The sequence below is a fragment of the Brachyistius frenatus genome, unplaced genomic scaffold, assembly GCF_029030835.1.
Source record: "Brachyistius frenatus isolate BFR_SWC_R1_liver_20210118 unplaced genomic scaffold, ASM2903083v1 Contig_17, whole genome shotgun sequence".
NCBI classification, from domain to species: Eukaryota; Metazoa; Chordata; class Actinopteri; family Embiotocidae; genus Brachyistius; species Brachyistius frenatus.
In genome coordinates, this window is record NW_027210616.1 from 4,058,235 (window position 1) to 4,084,556 (window position 26,322).

The 26,322-nt window shown below is 42.3% G+C and overlaps 1 protein-coding gene across 1 annotated transcript; it reads right to left on the reverse strand.

Annotated features, from left to right (window-relative positions):
* Positions 1-1,107: 1,107 nt before the first annotated feature.
* atg2a (autophagy related 2A) lies at positions 1,108-26,255 on the reverse strand. The gene is made up of 42 exons (XM_069694452.1): positions 25,714-26,255; positions 25,155-25,317; positions 24,248-24,397; positions 23,661-23,763; positions 21,165-21,309; positions 20,189-20,452; positions 20,009-20,108; positions 19,137-19,301; positions 18,517-18,659; positions 17,975-18,053; positions 17,498-17,747; positions 17,027-17,168; positions 16,678-16,776; positions 15,857-16,012; positions 14,814-15,087; positions 14,310-14,382; positions 13,594-13,768; positions 13,340-13,482; positions 12,846-12,967; positions 12,502-12,659; positions 11,978-12,110; positions 11,631-11,815; positions 11,469-11,549; positions 10,410-10,516; positions 10,200-10,292; positions 9,765-9,835; positions 9,142-9,218; positions 8,062-8,232; positions 7,670-7,796; positions 7,036-7,259; positions 6,693-6,922; positions 6,417-6,549; positions 5,692-5,913; positions 5,388-5,489; positions 4,820-4,904; positions 4,372-4,525; positions 4,073-4,142; positions 3,854-3,936; positions 3,575-3,696; positions 3,309-3,463; positions 2,953-3,111; positions 1,108-2,324 (listed from the first exon to the last, which is right to left on the reverse strand). The coding sequence occupies exons 1-42, from the start codon at positions 25,882-25,884 to the stop codon at positions 2,088-2,090; spliced, it is 6,096 nt and encodes a 2,031-aa protein (XP_069550553.1). The 5' UTR covers positions 25,885-26,255; the 3' UTR covers positions 1,108-2,087.
* Between the last annotated feature and the right edge of the window lie 67 nt (positions 26,256-26,322).

Here is a 26,322-nt window from a genome sequence, read left to right on the forward strand (position 1 = left end):
CACTCTAGAAAGTCTAATAAATGCCAAGGTAATATATTGATACAGCTTTTTCTTTGGTAATAATCACAACAAAGATAGTGTTCAAGAGTGTTTGCTGATATTTAAGTACGGAAATGAAACGGTATAAATGTAATTTCACGTAAAATCCTGCATTCAAATGTAACTAAATGAAATTCGAAGACTATTTTACAACATTATCGTATATATGAATATAGTGGCCTTTCATTACCGATGAAATGGCACATAGGCAGCATTTTAATGTTGCATCTGGTCGAGATTAAGCCAATTTGAACTGTTCTTAACTTTATATCAATAGTTCATAGTTCATATCAAATTGATCATGTTTTGTATGTAAAATAAGTGAATAAATCATAACTATATCTCTGAAATGAATGTGATAAATTATAAATTTAAAGTAATTTAACAATGAAGTGCAACAAACAGCACACAAATTAATAGATTTGGTTGCATTTCACCACTAACAGTAAGAAAACAGCAAAAAGTGTTCAGTTTTTATACTCAAATTTTTTTAATTTTTGTATTAATTTTGTATACTCCGTGTTTTTGTATTATACAGGTCATTCATACAGTTTATGATATAGTAAATAGTAATTACACACAAGTGGTGTAACAAGCATCGACCTGTCACCTTCAGACATGCATCATGCGCACACGCAAACACGCACTCTCTCATTCACGGTTACACACACACACACACACACACACACACACACACACACACAGAGGGACACATATCCCTTACATTTATTAAACGGAAAGATAAAAATGTAAAACTTTTTTTTTTTTTTTTTTAAACACAAAACCTCCTAATCTTTCCTCCTCCTTTGTCACCAGATTCGCATCCTCCCAACTCTTATTTTGAAAACGAGTATAACAATGCTTATGCTTTAAAAACAAATAGGGAAACATAAAAAAATTGCAGGAAGGCAATTAAAGATGTGGGCAAAGCCTCCACCATTAGACTCTTCATGGAAACAGAAGCATAGATGAGCTGTAACGCAGATACGAGGACCACTGACTGACGGCAGCTTGCAAAAGTGTGAAGCTTTAACAGAAACCAACGTGCTACAGAATTTAGAGGCTTAATGTGATCCGTTGTTTTTATTCAGTCAGGTATGAGTATAATCCAGTACGTGTTAGTAGGTTAGTTGTGGGGAGGGTGCAAGTCTGAGGAAGGCAACACACACTACTTCAAAGGGCACTCTGCAAGGTTTATGGCACAAATAACAGCACTGAGGGAAGCAGGTGCGTAGTGGGACCGGAGCTAAACCAATCACATAGCGTTGTGTTGTGAAGTCAGGATGAAAACATCTGCCAACAACTGGAGGGCGTTAGCAAAGGACACTTCATTAAAAAAAAAAAAAAAAAAAAAACTCTCCGTGTTCCCATTATGAGCACAAGTAGAGAAAAACCTGTCAAGTCATTACACATGGCACCCAAGAAACTGATGTCTTCATTCTTTTGCCAGACATTTCTGAGATAAATTCATCCACTTTCAAAACACGACACACAATAAAGTTACTTGTTACGCTTCTGATCATTTCCCTTCTCCACGCACCGTGGAAGCAGGTGAACTCGCGCGAGGAGACACTGCTTTAAATCAGAATACAAAACAGTTTCAAGCAGAGTACATGCCCACAATCTGTGTCTTCCCCCTATGAACAAAGAGAACCTCGAGAGAATCCCATCTGCCCCTGGTTGGACTGAAATTAAAGCCGGCTGAGAGCGAGGGTGATATGTTTGCATTAACAGTAAGGAACATCTGCAGACTGGTGTGTTACTGAGGGGACGAATATGAGAAGAGCTCTTGCTGAATGCAAAATAGAAGAATTAAATCTGCTGCGTCCATGTATGACTGAGCCACGTAAAACACCGGGTGTCAGTAACTGCAGTAGTAGTTAGTCATTGTTTTTGCATCGGAGCGCACACTGACTCTCATTAGTCCACACATACATACAAATACACATTCAACCCCTTGATTCCCGCAGCTGAAACTTTCATGAATCATAATCACCCACATACATGTACACACACTCATTCTCTCACACAGACACAAAAAGCTGTCCTCATTCTTGGGTCTCGTCTGTGCGCCACTTGAGGAAATCTTCTTTCCGTGCGTCTGGCTTGATCTGGTTCCGCATGCCACCGAGCAGGTTGGAAGTGGCTTCGGAGGCCACTATTAAGGGTCGGACCACGGTGGGCGGGATCTGCCTCAGGACGCCGCCCACGGCACCGGGGAGACCCTTCTGTTCGTGGCCGCGGGATGCTACATCACACAGGGTCTGAGCCGTGTCAATCACTCCCTGGAAGGCAAAGAGAGAGATGGGATAACAGATCTCGTGTTTCAGTGCATTTAAAAGACACATGAAGCCAGCATACTGAAGGTTATGCAGGAAATCTTATCGTCTATTAAGACATTAAATGTTTGGTCAACAAATATTTCCCAAATTCCTTCATCAGATTATTATTCATCAGACATTATTTTTTGTCCCAACAACAATCAAATTTTCTCACACAAATTTTTTGACTAATTTCACTCCCAAATCAGACCAGTCACTGTTTCACTACACATCTTTTTTTTTCTACCCTCCCCACTGTTGACAGCACATGTTCGTCATGCATGCATAATATGTAAAGAGCCGGTGACCTCTGAGCCAGCTGTTTTGAAAACAGACCAGATGTGGTTCAAAATTATGAATAAGGATCCAAGCACAAAGTAGGGACTTTGCTAAGAGACTGCTTTTTTCATAAGAAATAAAGCTGCAGAAATGTTCCCTAATCCCAGGGCATGTTTTTGTAAAGTGGATTTTCTCATATAATCAGATCACTATAAAAAAAAAAACAATAACCGTACAGTTACAATGTGAACTGAAAGATGAGCTTAAAGAAGAGCCCATTGTCAATTTTAAGAGGCTAGGTTTAAGGACGCACCTCTCTGACGGTGTCATAGGCCTTGGCTACTCCTTCTCGGAGGTCTGCAGGCTGGGCGGCTCTGCGAGGCCGGCTGGACGGGGCCCGGCCCTCGGTGATGGCGTAGCGATGCAGGGGCGGCGTAGGAGACAAAATATCGTACACGGTCTCAGCTGTGGCCTGTCAGAGAGGTAAACAGACACCAGAAGAGTTAACGGGATCAAATACTTGAGAGCCAACGATTCTGAAATCCTTCAACACATTTGGACATAAAAAATGAAGACAAAGATTTTGTTTGTTTCCGTGTTTTCCAAAACAAATTTTGATCATTTAGCTCTTGTATAACGTTGACTGAAAGTCCTTTACAGAATAAGTACCTGGATGGCCTGCACCAGCCTGTTGCTAAGCTCCAGAGCAGCTGATGCTGTGGAGGTACCGAAAGACGCTGCCCCCCTCTGGAGACCTCGAATAATGCGCCCATCCTTCCTGTACTGCTCGATGGGCAACCAGAACAGATCCCTCACTCCGTGGACTGCACAAACACATCGAGATGGAAAAGGAAATGAACGAAGAGATAAAGCAGATATAAAGAACACAACAGTGACAACGCAAACAGTGTGTGGAGCAGACACAAACAACTTACACAGCTGGACGACCGAGTGCATGGGGCCGACACCTCCCAGAATGCCTGGCAGCTGATTCTTCCTGATGTCTGTGAGCCACTCGGTGACGGCGTACTGAATCACTTTGTCTACACCGAGGAGACTGGAAAGTGTTGCAGAAGAGAGACTAAGGACTGAGGGAACTAGAGACTCTCTAAACTACTGAACAGTGAACAGTTTTGGGCCACTTACAAATGGCCACAAAGATAATAAAATTGATTTCATGATGTTTGCTCTGGAGGAGGGGTGTGTGTTTCTACCCATGTCTGCAGCACAGCCTCTTCAGCTTCAGCTCAGAACAGTTTAACTGGGCCAGACCGATCAGAATCCCGGCAAACGTCCCCTGAGATACAAAGAGTAGGAAAGAGTGTGAAAATACAAAGTAATTTACTGATTGAATACTCAGAAATCTTACAGATGTCTTTATTATAATTTTCTGCTCAGGCCAAGTGAGATAATATGTTTGAATGACCTCTCACCTGCTCAATGACGACATGTTTGCCTTGATAGTCCAGCCAGATAGGCACTTCAGAGGTGAAACGAAACTCCCTGAAAAGGACAGAAGGAATAAATAGTGAACTTATTGATCAATAATTTAAACCTATATTCATCTTGACTGGCAGTGCATTTTCTCTTCTCTTAGCATGTTTTGCATTCTTACCCTTTAAATCACGCTTAGTTTTTCTTAAACTTAAGTATATTCACAACACAGAAAAACCTCTTTGCTCTTTTGTCTGCTGCTCCACTGAAACCTCCTGATGAACCCGTGTCTACATACCGAAAGTAGATTGGCTGGTCAGAGGAGGTGGTGGAGCCGGCAGAGGAGGAGCTCTGCTCGCTGTAGGTAGTTTCCACTGAGGCTGTGAGGTCAGGTCCCAGACCAGCAGTTGCCTCCGCCTCCTCAGACGTCTTCTGGGAGGGATCTGCCTTCACTGAGAAAAAAACGAGATATACAGAAAATACAAATCCACCAGAGCTTGTGTTAAAAAAAAAAAAAAAAAAAAAAAAAGGACACAAAATGAGGTAATAACCCTCAAAATGATCTTGAATAATCCTTTAAACATGTTTTGCAGCCAGTAAATTTGAATCGTAAAAAAAGTAGTCCAGCAAATAAAAGAAGCCAGCATGGTATGGATTTTAATAAAAGCTTAACATGTATCTATTATAAAGTATTAATGATAACAAATACAGCAAAGAATCAAAAACCATCCTTTAAGAGAGCTCACCTTCAGCTGCAGGGTCCACAGGCAGGTAAGGGTTAACAGAGGAAGCGAGATTACTGAAAAAGTCCTTCAGGAAAAACAGTGCATCCTGAAGAAGAGACGGGGAAAAAAAGGCTGCTTAGTTGTCTACAGGAGCAGCACAAACTACTAATTCTGGTTCAAATGAGTGGTGCCAAATGATCAATATGCTACAAAGGAACTTGTGACATGAGTAATGGCTTATTTTGCCTGGGATAGTGAAAATTGGGTAGTAAAAAGGTTCATTATTTAGAGCAGAGAGATTTATTGCTTGTTGTTGATCGACTCAAACTACTTTTTCTTTTATTTATTATCAATCATAACTGATAAACAACACTATCTACAGGTAACTGTTATGTGTTTTCTCCAATCTGACACAGTTTTTTTTTTACATTAATATTGAAAATCCTTTTTGCATTCACAGTCGTTTGTTTCTTGTAGAGCTGAAGCATCCACAGAACAGCTTTGAATAAAACAGAAAGTGAGATCAAAACCTAACAGCTGCTGTTGGCATCTCAACATGTTGGGATTTAGTCCCTAAAGGTGGAGTTACCTGGTCAATGTTAAGTCGCAGCGGCAGCAAGCTGACCCGAAGACAGCACTCTGGACCACCAAGACCAGACTCTGGACACACCTGCAGGGCCTTCACAGTCAGCTGCAACAAGGACACACACTATCAATATCACAGGACATGATCAATATTTATCTTCCATCATGAAGAAGCCCTCTCGCTCCTCTCCATCTAATACTTCTGGCCTCCCTAAACATGTTTTATTAAAGCTATGCCAAACAGTGGCTGTACTCATTTTACCACGACTGTACACGATGCACAACGGCCGTCCTCTCCCCTTTCTCACCATGTTGGAGTGCGCTCGGCGGGGCATGCTCTCGCTGGTGTAGAGGTAGAGGAATTTGTTGATTTGCGAGGAGGCCAGTCGGTCTCGAACCTCCAGCTCCTGGACGATGAACACCTGCCTTGAGAGGAGCTGCTCGCCACCGGGACCAACGCCGATGGCAGCTGGAGCATCCCCGTCCAGCCCCACTACTGCCACTGGGTAGGACTCATGCTGGAAGGACACCTGGAGGACAGAACAGGAGGCAAACGTGTTGAGGAAGAGGCGCTACACTGTAAAGTCAAGGGGTGCAATGGTGAGTGGTTGGCATGTCACTGGATCTTTGGAAAATATATTAATGCTGTCTAAATGTATAAAAAAATATGCATGACGATATCAAATACATCAAATATTAGGCAAAAAAATAAAAAAAAACAACAACCAATAAACCAATCAGCGCGCACACACACGCATCATGTCAATTCAGCACGCACACACACACACACACACACACACACACAATGTTGTAAGAAGTATTCAGACCTTTTACTTAAGTTAAAACAGCAATACACGAGTGTAAAATACACTACAATACTGCAATGTAAAACAGCATTGTGCTGTTATAAATGGAGCCAATTTAAGCTCTTCTAAAAACTGTTATTGTAATTGTAAAATGAGTAATTTTATAAAAATCAATATATAAAAGTTAAAAAGTACTTTATTTCTCTCAGTTAAGTGCACCAGTATACCTTGGTGAGCTGGATCTCCATCAGTAGTGTGTGCTGACGGCCGTTGCCTCCGGCCCAGCGCCAGGAGTTCTGGGGACGGGAGGTGACGGAGCGAGACGGAGATCCACGAACTCCGGCAGGGACCGAACGACCCCTGCATGGAGGCACAGAGAGAGTGAGGAGGACAGAGAAAATATGAAAGCAGTAGGAAAAAAAAAAATCAAGAAGCAACGCATACACAAAAAAAACTCTTTAATGAATATGTTATATAATAAACCAAATTTCTGTGTGTGTCACCTGTTTGTGTTCTGGGCGTGTATAGACATGGGTTTGCCGCCGAAGTCCTTGCCTCCGTAGAGATGCCAGACCACAGAGATCTCCCGCAGAACCACTCTGCTCTGCGGCACCGGGAAGCGACTCGGAGCCCGGAGCAGGTCTGAGCTGCCCCGGGGCCGGGAGAAGTGGCTGTCCTTCACCCGGATGGGCCCCTGGGACAGCACCGTCACCACGGGCTCCCCATCCCTAGGCTGCAAATAACCCATGCGTGGATATTTTGTGAGTGAGCTTACAGATTCTGAAATGGAGTCACATCGTGAGGGAACGTGAGAAAACAGGAGCACAAAGACAATGAGAGACTCACAGGGATGCCCATGCCGGGAGCCTCAAGGATGCAGAAGTCATCATTGTCTGTGGAGCCCTCGGAGCCTTCCTCAGACATCATGTCTGCCTGTGCCTCCGTTGCGGTAACAACCAGTCCGTCCAGCTCAGAGTCCTCCCTCTGAAGGACAGAGGGGCCGTGCTTTGAGGCTTCACCAGGGAACAGGTACACAGAGACCGGCGAGCCTCTCGGCACCGAGGGAGAACCTGGACGAACGCAGAGAATCCATCAGCCAGTTTAAGAAACCCAAAACAACATGCAAAGATTAGCTGAGGTATACACACTCTACTCTTTCCACAAAGTGATTCAAAACCTCCTGAACATGTTCACCGTGTTCACGTTTAGAAATTGCACCACTTGTCTTACTTCAGATTTGTTTGCAGTGATAGTTTGAAAAGAAAACTGAAGAATCCAAGATCTCTTAAAGTCACTCTATTAAAACAATGACTAAAGGCAGTCTTTTAAAATACATTGTGCAAAGTGCGATTGATCGGGGACTCAAAACTTTCCTGTCTAATGTCTGCAGAGGAACTGACTGTGTAAAGTGAATCTGTGCGAACAACCCTCTTCACAAGGAATCGGGTGCATAAAAGAAAACAGATGAAATCTGCGTTACCGGGTTCTAAACTCTCTTCTCGGTGGCTCTTGTCTGTGTCGATTAAGGCGTCAGCCAGGTCGTACTGATTGATCTCAGCGGTTTCAGCAGGAGGGCAGGGAAGCACTGACGCAGGACTTTCTGACAGCTAACGGGACAGAATATTATACAGACATTAGATCGTTTTATCCCAGCTTCATATCACTGTTCAACAGTTATTGCCCCTTCTCTTCTTACATGCAGTTTGACAACCTTACTTAATTCATATACATTATTTTCTGGGTTACAGTTTTATTTTCTGTAGGCTTTTAATCCAAAGTTTTAGATAAACACACTGTAAAACCCTCTGAGGGAAATAGCAAAGCCATTATTAACTCAGAATTTTAATTCTTCAGTGAGAGCACAGGCCTTACTGGTAATTTCTGGCCAGCAATTTCGGTGGGTGAGGCGTGTCGTGGCGGGGGGTGCAGGTCACCCTGGGAGACCAGGTACTGCAGCAGATTGACGAGGTGAGCGCAGGAATCTGCACAGGTGTGGAGGTGGACCACGTTGTTGGAGCAACGCAGCTCAAAGAGAGGCTGAGACTGCAGAAGAGAGAGCGAGCACGGAGGAAACATTCAAATTAATAACAGGACAACCAGTAAAGGTGGTGACAGAGAGATGTGTTAGAGGAAGGAGGGCGGTACAAGAGATGGGAGGAGAGGGAAAAGATGCAACAAATATTATAGAGCAACATACAGTGGCGAATTCAGTCTGGGAGTTGCGACATTTCCTCCAAAAAGATGCACTTTTCTGCTCATTTTTCGTGGCTTTAAATGTTAGAATTTGCATGTTTAATGCCTTAAAGGAGTTAAGAATATCAGCGTGATGGGAGCAGATCAAACAAACAACAAATTATGGAAATTATCAGTGGGACCTCATGTTTTTGTGTTTGGTTTTTTGAAAATATATCAGTTACTTAATAAAAATTTAGCAAACATTAAAAAAAAGTGTAAATACACCCATCATACCGTGACAGTGTAAGTATAGAAAAGTAAATATATATATATATTAAAAATGTAACTAAAAACTAATAAAAGTGTAATCAAACAAAAAAATAGATAAACATAATTAGAAACATGGATCAAGCTAATGCCGCTACATAAAGACTACGCTACACAAACAGACATTCAAAACTTAAGTATATTGTGACATAACAGACTTTAAACAATTTTGGTTTAATGTAAAACTCAAAGTGAATCTTGTCCTTAATTGCTGTCTGGAGTTATTAATATAGTGAAAATCCATTATGGTAAAACCAATAATCATAAACACAGGGCCTGCGCTTGATAGTGGTTCTTGAAGGAAATCAAACTAAATTATAATGTTTTGTTTACGTTCACACTTTTTCTGGCAGTGGTAGTCTCTGTTTTTTTTTTTTTTTTTGGTGCTATGCTTCGTAACTGTTAAATGTGAAGGTCACACAGGTATGTAAACTGTCGGTGAGCACTCACCAGCTTTCCCGTGTCACTGCCTTTCCATGTGGTGATGGCGAGCTCCAGCAGGTCAATGTCCAGAATACACACATAATCTGTGTGACGCAAACACACATGGTGGTGTTCGTTATCGGTTTGAGACAGATTCTGCTTTATGTCACTGACATTAAGTACAGAATCAACCCTAATATACGACCTCCTTTTACAAGCCAGGTGGGATTTCAAATTTCCATCTCAGCTTAAAGAGAAGCAACATTAACTGGTGGATGCAGCTGTTCTACTGTTAACTTTGAGTTTGACCAGTGTTCAACAGTGATTTTAATAACAGGAGTGATATCACTCACTCTCATCCTGACATCCTGACTCTCATCTCTAACAAACTAAACCGCCAAAACCAGCAACAATGATTTTAATTTTGCTGTCCTCTGTGACTTTTGGCAACTTGACAGATGACTTGGTCCCCCGTAAGTTTCTGCAGCTTCAGCTGAGACATGAGGAAACACGTTAGCCTAGCAACATTAGGGCTATAAGCAGCACACCCACTGCATGTTAAAGCCACCACAACTACAGCCATTCTCTAACAGTACACTGCGTACACAGTGTAGGGTAAGAGTAAACAAAGGTGTACCCATGTGCCTTACCTCTCCTCAAGTCCACGGTGTCAGTCTCACATTTGTCAGAGAGGTAGAGAGCAGAGTCATCCAGGATGAATCTGACCACAACACAACAAATGAACTCACACAAAGCTTTTATACTGTTATTCACATATACTTTTATACAAAACTGGCAGCAACATTTGTATTATTTACTGTGTTCACTAACATTCCAAAAATATTAAATGTTAAGATTAAGTGGGATGTTATTTCAATATTTGTTTCATTGAACCCTTTCCATCCTGGAGGTCCCCGTCGAGACACTTATTAAATCTTCCAAATTTCATTTATCCATAGTTGGCCTTACAGTTCTGCAGCTGCTACTGACTGAATTTGGGGAAGTTTTTTCAAGTTTGAAACCTAAGAAAACAGCCCAGGGCTTAAGGGGTTAATGGATGATGTTCAGTCAGAGGTGAACCATACCTGAGGTGGAAGGTGGCAGTGTCTACAATGATATTACTGGACAGAGAGAAGGACTCTGCTGTGAACAACATTCGCAGGGGCAGATACAGAGGTCTGGAAAACAGAAAAACAGACAATGAGGGTTAGCAAACACACAGGAAGCACAAATATATTATTTACATATTATTTTACCACAGAAAAAAAACTGGTTTTTAGGTATATATATTGAACCTGTAGTCAACGGCACAGGTAGCGAGGTGTGTATGCAGGATAGTAATGACGGCCGGTGATGTGTATCCCAGAATGGGATCATCAATGACATCCAGGAAGTCAACCAGCTGAAACAAACAGATACAAAAAGACTCAGTTGGCAACAAATATAATCAAATCAATTAATTTGATTTTAGTGAGGAATGTTTGTATTTTTCTGCCCAATCCAAATGATTTAACCGACAAATAAAACACAATTGCTACAATAACAGAACAGGCTGAAGATATATCTGGTTATTCAATTTGCCATATTAAATCATATTTTACAAGCTACAATGTAACAGTATATGCTTATTATGTCTTGGAGCAAGACAGCTGCTCTGAGTACTTGTGAGGGAAAGCAGACTAATAACAGCTCTGAGTATGATAATACCAGATCATCTAGTCCAAGATGTCTGGATTACTCGTTCATGAAAAAGATAAAAATTCTATTCCGTGTCCAACCACACATCAGTTATGTTGTGTATCCATTTCCCATGAACCACATCTGCACAAGTTATTTACAGCACTTTCCACATCACTTTTAAGTCCCCTGAAGCAAACGCCTGAATGATGTACCTGCAGGTAACACAGTGTAAATACTTGCAAAAAAAATAGTTCAATATCAAATAGTAGAAGGACAACAAAGAGTGTGTCTAGTTTAGCAAGCTTTATTTAAAATATAGAATGAACTGTGAACTCTGGTCCGTGGATACCAGAGAAATCTCACTCTCTCATATGCCACATTCATATATTTCTATTTCTTTTTATGCATGTGGAATGTGCAAAAATGTTGGTCTACAGTGAAAAGAAACCATTTTGAGGGTCCGTTGTGCACCACAACACCCAGACAAATTCCTTGCATGTGAAAACTTACTTGACAATAAATCTGATTCTGACAGCACAACATTAAATCTGACATTTGTCTCTAAGACAGCCCAAAATTGCTCCAGTTGCAGGGTACATTGGCAGTAAATGAAGTTCTTGGAGGGATTTTGAGATTATCTGAAAGACGGTTTGTTTTATTTCACGGCTTTTTACCTGCTCATGCCAGCTCTGGTTGGTCTGTGTCATGTAATGTCGCATGGTGGCACCTTGAAGTCGAAGAGCAACAAGGAACTCCTATAAAGAGACACAGAACAAACTTAAGTTTCATGTCAAACTTTTAGCAGCTACAATATCAGCCATGTGAGGAGGACGTACCTTGACGTTCCTTTGGAGGTCCAGCGTGATTTTGATGGCGGTGGACAACATCTGTGGTGCCCCCTCCCGGCCGCTCACACTGCTCACCCCCACCTCTGTGGGGTAGATGGTAGGGTCCAAGTGCTTTGGGGGAGTAAAGTTGGGCATTTCTAACCGCTGCGGGATGGGGGTGTCTTTCACTATAGCTGTGTTGGTGTGGAATGAAAAAAAAAAAAAAAACGAAAGAAAAAAAGCGTTTGGTAACCCAGAACAATTTCTTACATTTATACTTGCCAATACATTTACTTGATAACAATTTAAAGAGGACAATCTAATTAAATGTCTGTAAATAAAACCCCGATGTGCACCTCGATGGAAGAGCTCCACTCGTCTGCTCTCCAGACACAGGAAGTTGAGATTGGGTTCATTTTGATGCTGCGCCACACTGAATATCTTCCCCCCTTCTAGATCAAGCACAATTTCCCCATGACTCAAGTCCTCCTGAATCAATGAAAGACAATGGAAGAAGTTAAGAAACACACAAATTACTTAATCAAAAATGGCTGCAGGTGGTGTGGTGTCTGACCACATTTTCATCCATTATCTGTTTATACAGCAGCCTGTCCACAGTACGAGTTATAGTTAATGACAAATACATCAATAAAGACTTATCTGCTTACAAATACTTTATAATCTAGTTCTAAACATTCATTACATTTTATATACCGATTGTAAATGCTAAATGGGGGGGACTCAAATTAAGTGTTGCTCAAACCACAAGTACACTTTTTAAAAATGTATTCATATTCATTTTTTAAACAGTTGAACTCATCAGTGCCATCGTTAAATTATTTTTTTATCTAATACGACATCGAGCAGCCAACTGGCTCACCTTCTTGTCTGTTCTGGCTTGGAGGCGACCTTTTCCAATAATCACAGTGAGGGAGAGGAGGCTGAGGTTGTGGTTGGGGCGAGGAGCCGCCTGCTGCGTCCTTCCATCTGAATCTCTGGCCAAATAGAACTGAGGTTCATCCTCTTCTGAATCAGAGTCTGTGGCAGAGAGAAAACAGAGAAAAAGACACTTTATTCGATTACTTTCATTCATCCATCAAGCAAACATCCTAATCCAAATACAATACAGAACCTAAAATAAGAGGTTTTGGCAGGTTAGTTGCTATTATGTATCATAAATCTAGACTGTGCTTACGTTTTTCCATTAAAAGAAGTCAAACCTACCAAGTCTAAAAGCCGATTTGCAGAGCTGGAACTCGTCGTGACGATGGCGGCTGTGGTTGGGACTGTGAGCTGAGGGGGGAGGAGGGGGAGGCGGCTCCCACATCAGCAGATCATTATTGATCCTTTTGGAAAAAGGGATGAGATGAGGGAAAATTACTGTTATTTGTGAGGCAGGATTTCAGACCAATAAAAAGACAAAAAAAAAAAGGAACAAAGCTGGAAGAACATGTAAATAACACAACTAATGTTAGTTCTACACGAACAACTGAACAACAAGAACAGCAGTGTGACAGAAAGTGAAGAAATTATCTGATGTTTCAAGACTGATAAGGTGCATCTTGTAAGACCTGACCATAAGTGACCTTTCAGTACATTCAAATCTTGTGAGGTGAAAATGTCTTTGTATTTAAGACATTCTATTTAAGATCATTTAAAACATTCTCGAACTTTTTTAGGGGGATACGTGGATGATGTGAGCGGTGCTCTTGACGTACCTGTTGTAGATGCTCTGGAAGGCCTGTTTGCTGGGCAGGAGGATGTATGCCAGTGGCAGGCTGATGTCCACAGCACACTGACACTGAGCGACACACTGCTCCTGAAACTGACACATCTCCTCTGGGTCGGCCGGAATCACCATCTAAAACAAGGAAGGAGGCGAGATGACGAGGAGCGAGTTTCATCTAGAATCTATACACGATGGTTTGTAAAATGAGATGTTTTATTGTTTTTTTTTTTTATGTCAGCACACCTCTTCAGTCTCGAACATGGTGCGGTTGGATGAAAACGGAGAGCTGGTTTTGTCTTGGAATTCACAGTGACTTTCGAAGAAGGCGGCCCCAAGGTCCCTGATGAGGCCCAGGTTCATCCCACTCAGACCTGCTGCCGGGCCCTGAGCCTCCCCTCCACGCACACGCACTGATATCCTGCTCACAGACACATAAGGACAGACTGTGTTTGAAAGGTGATGCTGGCTTGTGGTACAGTAGAACACAATTTTCTGTCTGATTTGATAAGCAAGAATGACCCAGTTTAGACAGGAAAAACATCCATTCATCTCTAAGAGACCTTCAGGACTGTGAGGTGCACATTTCTAGCAGATTACAGCATGAAGTTCAGTTTTTTGTGAATCATGCATCATCAATATTGACCTGAATATCTAAAATATCATCAGAGAAAAAGCTCCATGAGCCTGCCAAAAAAGAGTGCGAGTCTGTGACTGGTGGTTTTATCTATCACTGTATTTCATGTTTAACTTTTTACAAGATTAAAGGTTTCCACACTGAGGACTGTCCTATTCTTACGTAATGATTTCTCAGGTAAACTTATCCAACACGACGGTAGTGTTTTTTACCCTCAAAAGTCTCTTTCAAAAACAGATACTGGAAAAGGACAGGGTGTTGTCTTACGATCGGGGAGTTCATCCTATATTCAGGCCAGTACAGTGATTACTCTCAAAGAACTAACCTGGGCAGGGACTCACGGCTCTTCTTCACTCTGATACAGGGGAAAGAGCCTCCCTCCCAGCCCTCATATGATCCTGGGGAGACACAACACAGCCGTAAAATGATTTGTGTTCGAAATATCGACCACACAGGAATACATGCATCAGCAAAGTCAAACAGGGATACAGTCAGTACAGTACAGTCAGTAGTGAAGCCTTCAGAATAAAAATGTTGTACAGCTATATTACTATAAAATGACAGAAATCCTAGGGTCTGCATCATTTATCATGTTTGTAATGTGAATTAAGTTATAGCTACTCATAAAGAAATGCCATTATATTCACAATGTCAAGGGGCTGTCCAGGTTTTTCTAAAAATCAAACTTTCTAACTTAAGTCATTGGATGAAATGATTAATTAAACTGTTAAATAGGTTTTAACTGTCTTATTGTTTGGTTTTAAAACCACGGACTCCCTGGAAAATAGAAATATAAAGAGTGGGTTATTTCGGTTATGTGTTTTCCCACCGTGCAGGTCGGTGAAGGAGGCCTCCAGCAGCTGGGTGAGGCAGGGAGCCCATGGCTGTCCCGGGGCGGCCTGCTCGCTCTGGAGGTCCGGGGCCTCCTGGTGCTTCAGCTCCAGCTCCGTCAGCTCCAGCACCAGGGTCTCCTGGCGCACGGCCCTTTGGGTCGGCGGGCGACGCTTCGGGAGGGGCCGCAGGTCGGGGATGGGGAAACGAAGTCTGAGGACGGCGTGGGGGGACAGGAGGGTGAAGGAGGAGTAGAGCTCACTGCTCTGAGTCTGAAAGGAGAGAAAGCAGGAAAAACGTCTGAGTTCATATTCATCAAAAGAAAGTCAGCTGAACATGGATGTTAGTAACCGATCCAGTCATAGAGTTACACAGAATCACCCCTGTAGTTAGCGTTGACCACTGTGAAGCTTTATGAGAGAGCTGGGCTGCTTAAGGCCGACTTGGGAAGTGCTTATTTACTCTTACGCCTGGCAATTTTGTTCATGTTTGTGTCAGCACAAATCGGATCAGTCAGACATGACATGATCACCTTTTGAAGTTATTTCCAAAAAGCTTTGGGTACTTTTAGTTTCCCATGGTGGTGGTGGTGGTGATGTAAAAGTTCATGACTCAGCATAACCAAACTGGCCTACTGAAGCCAAAATGGTTTTATGTGTTTTTCGAATGTTTTTTTTCTCAGTCCTGAGCAGTCTGATATATATATAATTCAGAAAAGGTGCTTTATAAAATGCAATCACTGGACAAAATACAAAGCACTACCTGGTACATTCATTTGTTATTTATACTAGAATAAAAGAAATAAATAAATACAAATAATTGTTGGAGAGTGCAGGTTCTTCTGTGATTTTCATTATAATCATATAGTGGGATCTACTCAAAATGAAGCATTGAATGTGCTGATTTGTGTTTTGAGGGGACTGTATTCCCCCCCGTGTTTCCTGGTATGTGCTTGAATTGGTTACATTTCATCTGATTTGATAACAGGTCTTCATTTTTAGGGTTTCCTGTTTTTTGTTCTAAATATACATGGGGCTCTACCTGTATGAGTCCTGATCCTGCAGTCTGTGAGGGACAGTAGCTGAAGGCTTTGCTGAGGCTCCCCAGGCGGCTGAGGATGTCCAGGTCCAGCTCGGTGCTCAGCTCAGCCAGCTCCACCCGCACTACACTGTCCCGCCGCACCACCCGTTGTTTACCCTGCCAACACACACAAATATGCACCGAACATGTTCAAAGATAAACTGATAAAATATTGTTTACAGTTCATATAATACAGTTTGTTTGATGACATATTTTTTTTTAAATTTTTTATAACTAATCAATATGACACTAAGGCACCTTTATAATAAATCAGACAAGTCAGAGACACCTCGTCTTATGATTACTACTCGCTGCTTTACTTTTTAAACCCAATTTCAGTCATCGTCCTTCATTTTTCAGGTAGCTATTTTTCTCTCAGTGACTCGTGTCTGTCAACCACAAACACAAGTTCTTTTTATGGAGTGAAACGTATCCTGTGGAGTTTCTTACAGCTAGTGGCCAGAACAGAACACTTTTTTGAGGAGAATGAGTTCATCACATTTGTTAGACCTCAAGGATAAGCACGATGTGTTTTGGTGAGTGAAACCAAATGTAAACATAACCTCTATTTGTTCACAGCAACACTCCTTGGAGCACCTTTAACGTTGAACCACTTTACTACGACACAAAACACACATTATGTGAACTGCATAGTTTGGACACTGAAATTCAAACATAAAGACAAATACCATTTTGGGAAGATTTTTGGGAACTTTAGAGATGAGAAAGGTTTTGAACTTGAATGGGTCACAGATCAGGTCAGGCTTTGTATGAATGCGTACCTTCCGCAGGTGTTTTTCAGTGAGGCTGTAATGTAGTTGGGCGCAGGGTCGGGCTGCAGCTCCAGCTGTGAACAGACCAGCTTTCTGGAACTGAAGCAACTGGAACGAGACATAGAGAGAGATACGCTGCACTCTGAAGTCTGCCTCAGGAGCTCGGTAAGAGAACGGCAAACATCACACCTTTTAATTACCTATTGTGATCACTTACTGATGTTACTGTTGACATTGTGATCAATATTGGCCACAGTAAAAATAAAATGACCGAACGTGAACGGATTAACAAACATTTAAATCTTTGCACAATGATATTATGCATTTTTTTGACATTTATACCCAAGAGATTTTCTACCTCGCAGTACTGAGGTTTTTCGTCCTCCCAGAGACACTCTAACACTTCCAGTCTACTGAAGGAAAGGTCAGAGGTCACGGCCCGACTGTGGTGTCTCCCGCTCCGCATCTCACACGCAACCTGCACTGCTGCTCCCGTCAGTCTGGAAGAGAGGATGAAAGAAGAGAAAGAGAGTTCGAGAGTTCGAGAGGCTGAGCGATAGAGGCTTGTGGAAGGCCTCAACAATGTGTGAATGTGTTAATGTGCTCAGGTGGCAAAAAGAGTGGGGTTGCAGCAGGATAAATGAAAAGCCGGAAGAAGAAACACATTCGCATTCCTCAATACCTACAAGGCGATTCTGAAGAAAGGGAACTTTAGAATCGTCAAGTGAATTATTTTTATATCTACGAAAAACTACAGGCCAAAAAGTGCCTTTCGATCCGTGAGAAGCACATGAATTATAACTTAAAGAAGAAATGTGTGCTTTTCTACCTCAGATGGGAGTGCGGGCAGGCCTTGGCGAAGCCGCCTCTCAGATGGTGGAAGTCTCTCTCGCTGAACATGCTGTCTTTGAAGAAGACCAGCTCCCGGAAGAACACCTGAGACACTTGAGCCAATGACGTGGCTCCGTCAGACTTAGAGGGTGGGTCCTCCTGCAGCAGGGTCAGAGTGAGTCCACCGAGGGTCAGTCGCAACAAGGCGTCAGGCTTCAGCTGCTCTGCCTGGCCACTGTGCGAACGTCCTGCAAAGAAAAGGATTAAAGCTCAGTTCAGAGGGAATACAGAAACAGAAAACATAATATGAAGGCTTTCTTAGATATTATACAAAACTCAGGCAAAGTAAGAAAGATGTATCTAAAGATACTCTTTAAACTGAAGAATTACTAAATCTGACTGAGTATAATTCTGAGAATAAACCAACACTTGATGTGTTCGACCTCATTTAAACCCTGTACTCAGCTGATTTTACCTCTGGTCCGGCTGCTGGCCGGCGGTAGACTCGAAAGGCAGCCTGGTACAGGATATCTCCTGGGACAGTTCACCATGCCCTGGCAGAGAAAATAAACGTGGAAATCAGGTTAACTGTGATTTGATGAAGGACAATTACAAGTTCCAGTTCTGTACTTGTTATTGTTCGTCAGTAAGAAAAAGAAGCTCACACATAATTCCATAACATACTTTTGCACTTTTGCTACTTGTAAACGTTTGCACACTGCCCAATATTTAACAAGAAAACAGAAAAAAAAAACAAAAAACCCCAATGAGACAAAGTAACAATGTACTAATACAATTCTAGGTAATCATACAAATATTGATTACAGAGAAATATATTGTAAGAATCTTTCAGCTGACAGCAACAGATACTCTATATTATGTGTGGCCATTGCCTGAGTGACACACACACACACACACACACACACACACACACACACACACACACACACACACACACACACACACACACACACACACACACACACACACACACACACACACACACACACACAGTACCTGAGCAGACAGTGCTGCCGGCTGTGTGAGGCTGGCCAGACTGTGTGTGGAGGACTCCATGTCACTGTCTGACAGCTCACTGGTGGAGCGGACAGATGTAACGCTGCTGCTCATCCCAGCAGGATACATAGAGTAAAACATTTCTGCAAGAGTGAACACACACACGCAGAGTGACAAGTTAAATACTACAATGTACACAAACGCTCCATCATAGCATGTTGCTGTAAGAAAAGCAGCTGCGGGAGTTTTTGTTCACACCTCCGGGAGTAATGAAATGCAGTTTACACAGCCAAGGCAAGAGGTGAGAATAATGAATATAAGCTGTAGGTTAAGTGTTTAGAAAAGCTAGATATTTATTTTGGAGCATTCAAAAAATATGGTTTACAAGTCTGTAAAGTTTCAATTTTCAATTAAAAGAACATCTTTTATCATCCAATAAAAGCCTGTTTCATGACTGAATGACATTTTTCAACATCAAAAACCTGAGTCTTTTTGAAATCTCTTCATAAGTATATTGCACATAAAACATCCGTGTCTGATGCCTTCAGTAGCAGCCCTACTGCAGCTCTGATGTTTATCAGGCAAACAGATTATAGGTGGACTTGTGCAGCTCTGTGTACCTCCATTCTCCAGGCCGGTGATGTAGGGCTCAAGGTCAGGGTCAGTTTCCCACTCCCTGTCTCTGGGACTGGAGCCCAGCTGCTTACTGAGGTCCTCCTCGATCATACGCAGGTCGTCTGAGTCTAAAGGACGGCTGTGTACTCCACCACACTTAGACTGTGGCTCTGCAGGAAGAGAGGAACAGGTGAATTAGATAGAGATCACGTGTGACACCTCACATTTATGAGGCATTTACAAAAGTCTGTGACCTTAGTGTTTAGCTCTGGGCGGCGGAGGAACAACCCAGACTCATTGTCTGTGTCTAAGTGTATCATTTCAGAGTCCTCGTGCCTTTAAAGGGCTCTACATTGTTTGTGTACTACTAAAGCTTATGGGCACGTTATTACCTTCTAGTTATGACACACACACAGAGAAGAGTGCACCCTTAATGGAAATTTGTGGTGTAATTTCATGATAAGACAATAAGTTTTACTCATCATGAGCATAAATTAGAAATGAGGGAGAAATGAGTTCCTGACATTGCTCTCAGAGCAGCAAGGAGATCACAAAGTCATTTATTATAAAACTAATGTGAAGCGTAATGATCATTTCTTTACTGATGGTATCATAACAGCCCTCGCTCTGACCTGATTATACCTGGACTGATCACATTTTTAGAGAGAAATGTGAACTATTCACATAATCACTGATATACTAATCTGAGAGGATATAACAATATCAGATTCAGGCTCAAAACTTCTCTTTAAAATGTCAACTGTGGTCAAAGCTGTGTTCAGATCTGGACCATTCAAAAGTTAAACATAAGAAGCAGGTGTAACGGGGCCCTGCACTGGTTTATGTACAGTACATCACACTGCTTGTTTTACTGTACCAGTGTCTATGCAGAGGGCAGCGAGCAGGTCTGTCAAGTGGGTTATTTGATCCGGAGACAGCAGCATGTGGACACAGCCCACCTTCCCATCCAACTCCAACTGAGGAGCAGAGAGAAGTCAGTATGAGAGCACAACTGTATTTTATGATCTCCTAGTTTACCAGAGAGAGCTGCACACACCTTTGGTCCGGGCAGCATGTCGTTCTGTTTGATCTTCACAGTGGTCTCGATGAAACCGGAGCAGCTTCCTATGAGCAATGGCTGAGAAGGAGAACAGGGAGGGGCTGCCAGGGGCTTAGCCTCTTCCTTCTCCTTCTCTTCCTCTTCCTCTTCTTCCTCCTCTTCTTCCTCCTCCTCCTCCTCCTCTTCCTCCACCTCATCTTCTTCCTCTTTTTCTCCTTCACTGGCCGCAGCTGATTCTGGGTGTTCCTCCTCAGGAGGACCCTAAAGGTAAATGAAGACACATCTTAAAGTTATTGTCAGTTTTGTTAACAGTATGCTGGTACATTTGGTGCCAGTTTAATCTTGTGCAAAATAAACGTCAGCTCTGAAGAGAGAGCAGATCCAGACCAGTTTTCCACTCTGAGGCATAACGTACTGGTATTTCATATCATTAGCTGCAAACTGCCTCGGCTCGGGGCTGAAGTAAAAGAGTTTAAGTATCTCAGAGTTGTTCACTTGTGAGGGCAGGATGCAAAGGGAGTTTGAGAGGCATATTTGTGCTGTGTCAGCAGTAAAGCAGCTATCCTTTCTTCATTTGTTCGATAGATTGAGTACTTTATAGATTCCAAAGAGAAACTATGGTGTTACAGCAGTTCAAATAAATCCCCAAAATAATGATGGAGGTAAGAACAATGAAAGGCAAAATTATATGCAAAAACTGAATAGACCATATTAAGTATGAAATAAATAGAATAAAAGAAAGAGTAGACTAGAGACTAAAGGAGAGAACTTAGCTACACAATGTGCAGAATATCCACTCTTGTAAAGTTGAACACACTAGAGACAGAACATCTAAATCTGAATTATGATTGATCAACCACGTGTGAAGGGAATAACAAAGTGAAAAGAATCCAAATAGAGAAGAAAATAAACTACACTTGATATAAAGATTAGACATAAAGTATCCTCAGTGACACAGTTCGGTGTCCGTCACCTGTACTATGCCAGTGCTGTCGTAGAACAGCTGAACAGCGCTCAGCTGGAGGATCTTGTGCAGGAAGGCGGGCGGCTGGTGGATGTCAACAGGCACGGCAGTCTGGCTGGCTGGGTCTCGCACTGCCTCATCAAAGTACTCCAGCCTGGAACAACACAAACACACACAGAAATAAATGTATTATTTCGTGCCATGACCAAATTAAATAAATAAAGGAAAAAGTGAAGATGATAAGAGGTGAGAAGAACAACTTTACTGTTAATTTGCTTAATTTGAGAAAAACTACAGTGTCATCAGTGAGGCAGGAATCTGATCAGATGGTTCATGGAATCAACGACATACTGATCAGTACATGTAGTGTCTAATATTTTGACATTATCTACCGCCTCAGTAGCCAAGGTCTGCATCACAGAAGTAGACATCAACCGGATCCTTGACCTCTCTAGAAGAGGTAATCCCACTACTAAAGCAGAAGCTTCCTTTAAAAAAAAAAAAAATACTACATTCACTGGACTCTAATCTAATCTAATGGTTTCAGAAGTGTGGGTGGGTTATGAAGTTAAAAAAAAGATTGTATAGTAATGTAACCCCACCTTAAATCATTTTTAGTTTTCTTTTATAGATAATACTTTCAAAGGATAATGTTGTATTTGCATCGTTACCTCAAAGAGCTTTATTTTAATTTTAAAATGATGTCCTATAATCAAGTGTAAATAAAAAACATTAGATGTAATAATTTTTTTATGTTTTAAACTCTTTGTTTTCAGCCCCGAGTTGTGTCTGCAGGTGCTCCTTTCCACCAGCATACAGTGCCAACAGAGCAGCCGGGAAGTAGCCCGAGAGGTGAAAACCAGGGCAAAAAAGTCTGCAGATCTAGTTAAGCTTGTTGCTTTGAGAGCTCGGTAATAACTGAAGGCAGCTCAGATGAGGGTATCAACATTTTCATCTACTCAGATCTCCTCAAATCTGGACAGTGAGAGGAAAATGTGAAGAGAGATTTTAATATGAAGATTAGCTATAAAAACAAAGTAACAGGAGCTACCTGGTAATAATTCAAGAGAAACAGCAGATTAAGGATGACTGCATACTCGCTCAGCAACCCTTGCTTTGCAAATTGAGCACTAATATTGTCAGTGAGCACTATGCATTAAAAATGCATCACATCATCCAGAACAATAATCACTTTCTGTCTGGTGTGCTGTCCACGACAGCTGTGACTGAGGCCACATTATACATTCACCCATGTCATGGTCACAGACTCGCCCGTACTGCAGTTATTTGCAGTTGCTGATAAAACCCTGTTCAGGAGAGTGATCTCATCAATACTGAACCCGTTTGAAATGAGCTAAACACTCAGACTGTCTGACAATATAAAGCCAAGGAGTGCAAGTGTATAGCCGAGCAGGGGCCACTACTGCTTGTCTGCTGATGAGCAGAGAGAAGAAGAAATACAACTCTTGGCTTCCATTTTATGTTCCCTCTCCCCTGACAGTAACATTTGTGCTAAAGTGGGAGTGTTATAACAGTTACTGAGAACAGAAAGACACACTTTTAGCACACTTGCCGGTGTAAGTGATGAAAAGTGAAATACAGAGCTTCATATTCGGTTTGTTTTTCAGTGTGTATCCCCTCTAATGAGGGCTGCAGAGTGTGTTTATGTCTTTATGACCGTGGACCATGTGCGTACAAAAGAGGGCCACATTATCATGGTATCCATTTGCTGGAAAAGTGAAATGAGGAAAGGTTTTCGCATATCTTCAGAAATGAGAATGAAAGGTGCAGAAAAAAAACACTTGCAACATCGACATTTTTTTTTTTAAACTCAACAGAAACTGGCTTTGATTTTACAAGTGAGCTCACCTACAGTTAGAAATCCCTATGACCTAATATTTTAAGCCTTTTTAATTTATAATTATATCCACTTTACATGTCATTGCTCTGGTAAAAATAAATACACAGTTCAGGATGATGTCTTCACCCAAGGAAACAAAAGCAGAAATGAGGACAAGAGGAAGCATCACCAAGTCATTCTATCGCTCTTAAAACTATCAGGGAACGATGAGTGCACACGTTGCATGCTTTGTAACTTTAGCATGAACTATATGCTCTGAAAACAAATGTCTTCTGTGCGGATCCTCATCGTATTTCTAGAGCAGTGGAATTCATTAAAAAGCAACTTAGGTTGGATTTTCTAAAACGGCATGATTGTCAAACGAACAGTAAAAGTGACCTTTGAAGTTGTTTTTCTAAATGCCCGTTGAGCTGCTCTCTGCCAGCAGATTTCAGCTCCAAAACTAGCATGATTCATGCGTTTATGTTTTAGAGTTTGTTTCCATTAGTATTTTAAGATGTGATGAATACACTTACTCTAGTATTAACAAAGAGCAATTTAAAAGTAACGAAATGAGAGTCTTTGATTGGGAAACCACAGTCTTTCTCTTTTTCTCTGCAGTTCATTGTCTTTGAGCAAATCTTGAAAAGGAAGCTCCAACCCACCGTTTAATGTGCACTTCTAAGGCAACGCCTGTTTCCAGGTCCAGGGGCTGGTGCTCGATGCGGACGATAGTGTCTAGGAAGGTGACTTTAATGCGACGGAGGACTGCAAACACAGACAAGAAGAGAGACATGCAGAGGTTCATCAGCACTGATGACATCATTTCTAGCTGAGCTCTGAGCGTTTCGACAGAGCTTTTACCTAAAGGTACAGTGTCATGCCTGGTGTAGGAACTACAATACTAATTCCGTTTGTTGTCAAGTGGGGTAATGTACTACTGATGGTGAAGAAATAACTTTCCAAACACAGTGCATCTGGGTTTCTATTGTCTGAACAAATCTGCCCAGTCAAAACTGAACAAAGGTGAACTCTGACCTGTCAAGTCGGAGCTGCTTGAACATCAAAATGAAACCGGAAACACACGCTTCATTTAGTCCATTATTCAATTAAAGCAAATGGGAGACAGAGCAAATATTTGTATACTGGAAAATTAACATGATCATACCTTATTACTAACTGAATGCACATCATTACTGTGAGTGTCACTGTCCCTTGTAAACAAAGCGTGACAGATGCAGCTTTGACTCACCCGTCTCAATAGTTTGTGCAAACATCTCAAGTCCCTCCAGCGGGGCAGGCGGCTCCTCCGACGCCTCCGGGGGGTCCTTCAGGCACTCCTGAGCTAGCTGCATGCTGGAGGTCATGCTGGATGACCAGCCCTGGGAGTCCCAACCCCCACCTGAAGGGAAAACGAACCCACAAGGGATTCAATGATTTCTGTTCTTCAGGGCTTTGAGATCAGGCTAGCAGTGACCATTTACCCCCTTTTCTCTCTGTGTGGTTTAACAGCGGCAGAGTTATTGACACGTGTGGGACACTTGGTACATCCAACGTGAGACTTGGCAAACTCCACAGTATTAAACATAAATCTAACCCATTACCCATGAAGATTAGGGCTGCAGCAACCCGAGCTTGCTGTATACCAGTGCAGAACGGACAGGAAAAACCGATCAACCTAATTTATAGATTTTAAGAGTCTGGGATTAATTGTTTAATTTTTAGCTCCAATATGACATTAAATTAACTATTTGGGGGTTTTCTGGACTGTTGTTTTGACAAAGTAACGTAATGTATACGTGTCAGCTTGGGTTATTAAAAAAATATAAAGAAAACAAATTTTAATCAGGTCACTGAGAGATTTGGCAGATTAATTGGTTGGTTGCAGTCCTAGACCAGTGGTTTGATTGAAAGAGCACATAAAAGGTCCGGACAGATGACAAATGGATCCTCAGTCACATCTTGACGTGTTTAGGAAAAATAATGACGAGTTTTTACAGTAGTCATGATTTTAGATCACACGCATCGAACTGGGTCTGCAGGGTCAGAGCTGATCATCCCGGTGTGACTGACTGATGCGCGTTTGATGTCCCAAGTAGAAAAACCCAAAGAGGAAATCACACAGATTGCGTAGAGAAATAGTTTTTAAACTAACTTACTGGTCCGGTACTTGGGTCGACATGTTATCTGAAGACCAGAAACTTCTAAGGTGCAGTGATCAGTCAGGAGAGCTTGCCAGGGGATGGTCACAGTTATGCTGCTCACAAAGCCATCCACTATCTCCAGAGGAGCCCCAAGAGACTCCAAAAGCTCATTGACCGCCTGCAGCAAAGAGGAAACAGTCAGTACGAAGTGAGGTAGAAATACAAAGAGAAAGAAATGGTTTCATTTTGTCGCATCACTCTGGGTGTAGACCTATAAAAGCAAAGGGCAAAGGAAGTGCTCAGCTGGCATGGCAGGAAAAAAAAAATCTCTCTCCAGGAACTTTAGACACCAGCAAGAGATCCAACTAATCTGGTCAGCTGGTGATGGGTTTCTCACAAGTGCATTTCCTCAAAGAAATGCGAGCTAGGCTAGAGCATGACGTTGGAGTTTGTTGTTGAACTTGAGTGCAGTTGCGAAACAGTCGAGAGTGCACGAGTCCCGACAAAAACACCGCTGCTGTGGTGCAAAGTTGACAGCCAGCCACCCTCCCCTCTTCTCTAAAAACACACTCACCCACACGTCGAGGTTGATTTCCTTGATGACCCCGCTGCCGTTGTACAAGTCCAAGCCCAGCTGGTCCAAGCTCAGTCGCTCCTGCAAAAAGTGACCGAGGTAGTGCTGCAGAAGGTACCGACAGGCCCGCTTCTTGATTGAGCCTGACCAGGGGAAAAGCCAGCGAGACATAGGGCCAGAGAGAGCGGGGAGAGGGAGCGAAGAGGCGGCGGAGGAGAACGAGTGCGAGTACAGTCCTCCGGAAACTGCATAACAGACTAAAACAAAGTGGTCATAAACAAGGAATGAGCCGCAGCTAGCTACAGAGGGCTAAGGAAGGGGCAAACCGTAACTTCTCCCCTTGGCTTGACACAAGAACTAGAAATCCTTTGTGTCAGGACCGACGACACTTCCAAGCTACTTGACGAGACGTTATTCCGACTGACTGCAGCTGCCTCGGCTCATATTTTCCGTACGTTTGTGTCGAATTGGAGCGACAGGTCCTGGTGGTGCGTACCTCTTGTTTCAGGGTTGTTTATTGTTATCATACGGCAACTGATGGTATGGTTAACGTACGTGCGTAACGCGTCATCGTGACGAAGGTAAAACTCGGAAGTGGGACATGACTAT

Coding starts and splice junctions, on each gene's coding strand:
- atg2a (XM_069694452.1), bottom strand. CDS start 25,884: ATGTCTCGCTGGCTTTTCCCCTGGTCAGGCTCAATCAAGAAGCGGGCC. Junction 6,550..6,692: donor CACGCCCAGAACACAAACAG/GTGACACACACA, acceptor GCCTCCATGCAG/GGGTCGTTCGGTCCCTGCCG. Junction 4,143..4,371: donor GACCAGCCAATCTACTTTCG/GTATGTAGACAC, acceptor TGTCCTTTTCAG/GGAGTTTCGTTTCACCTCTG.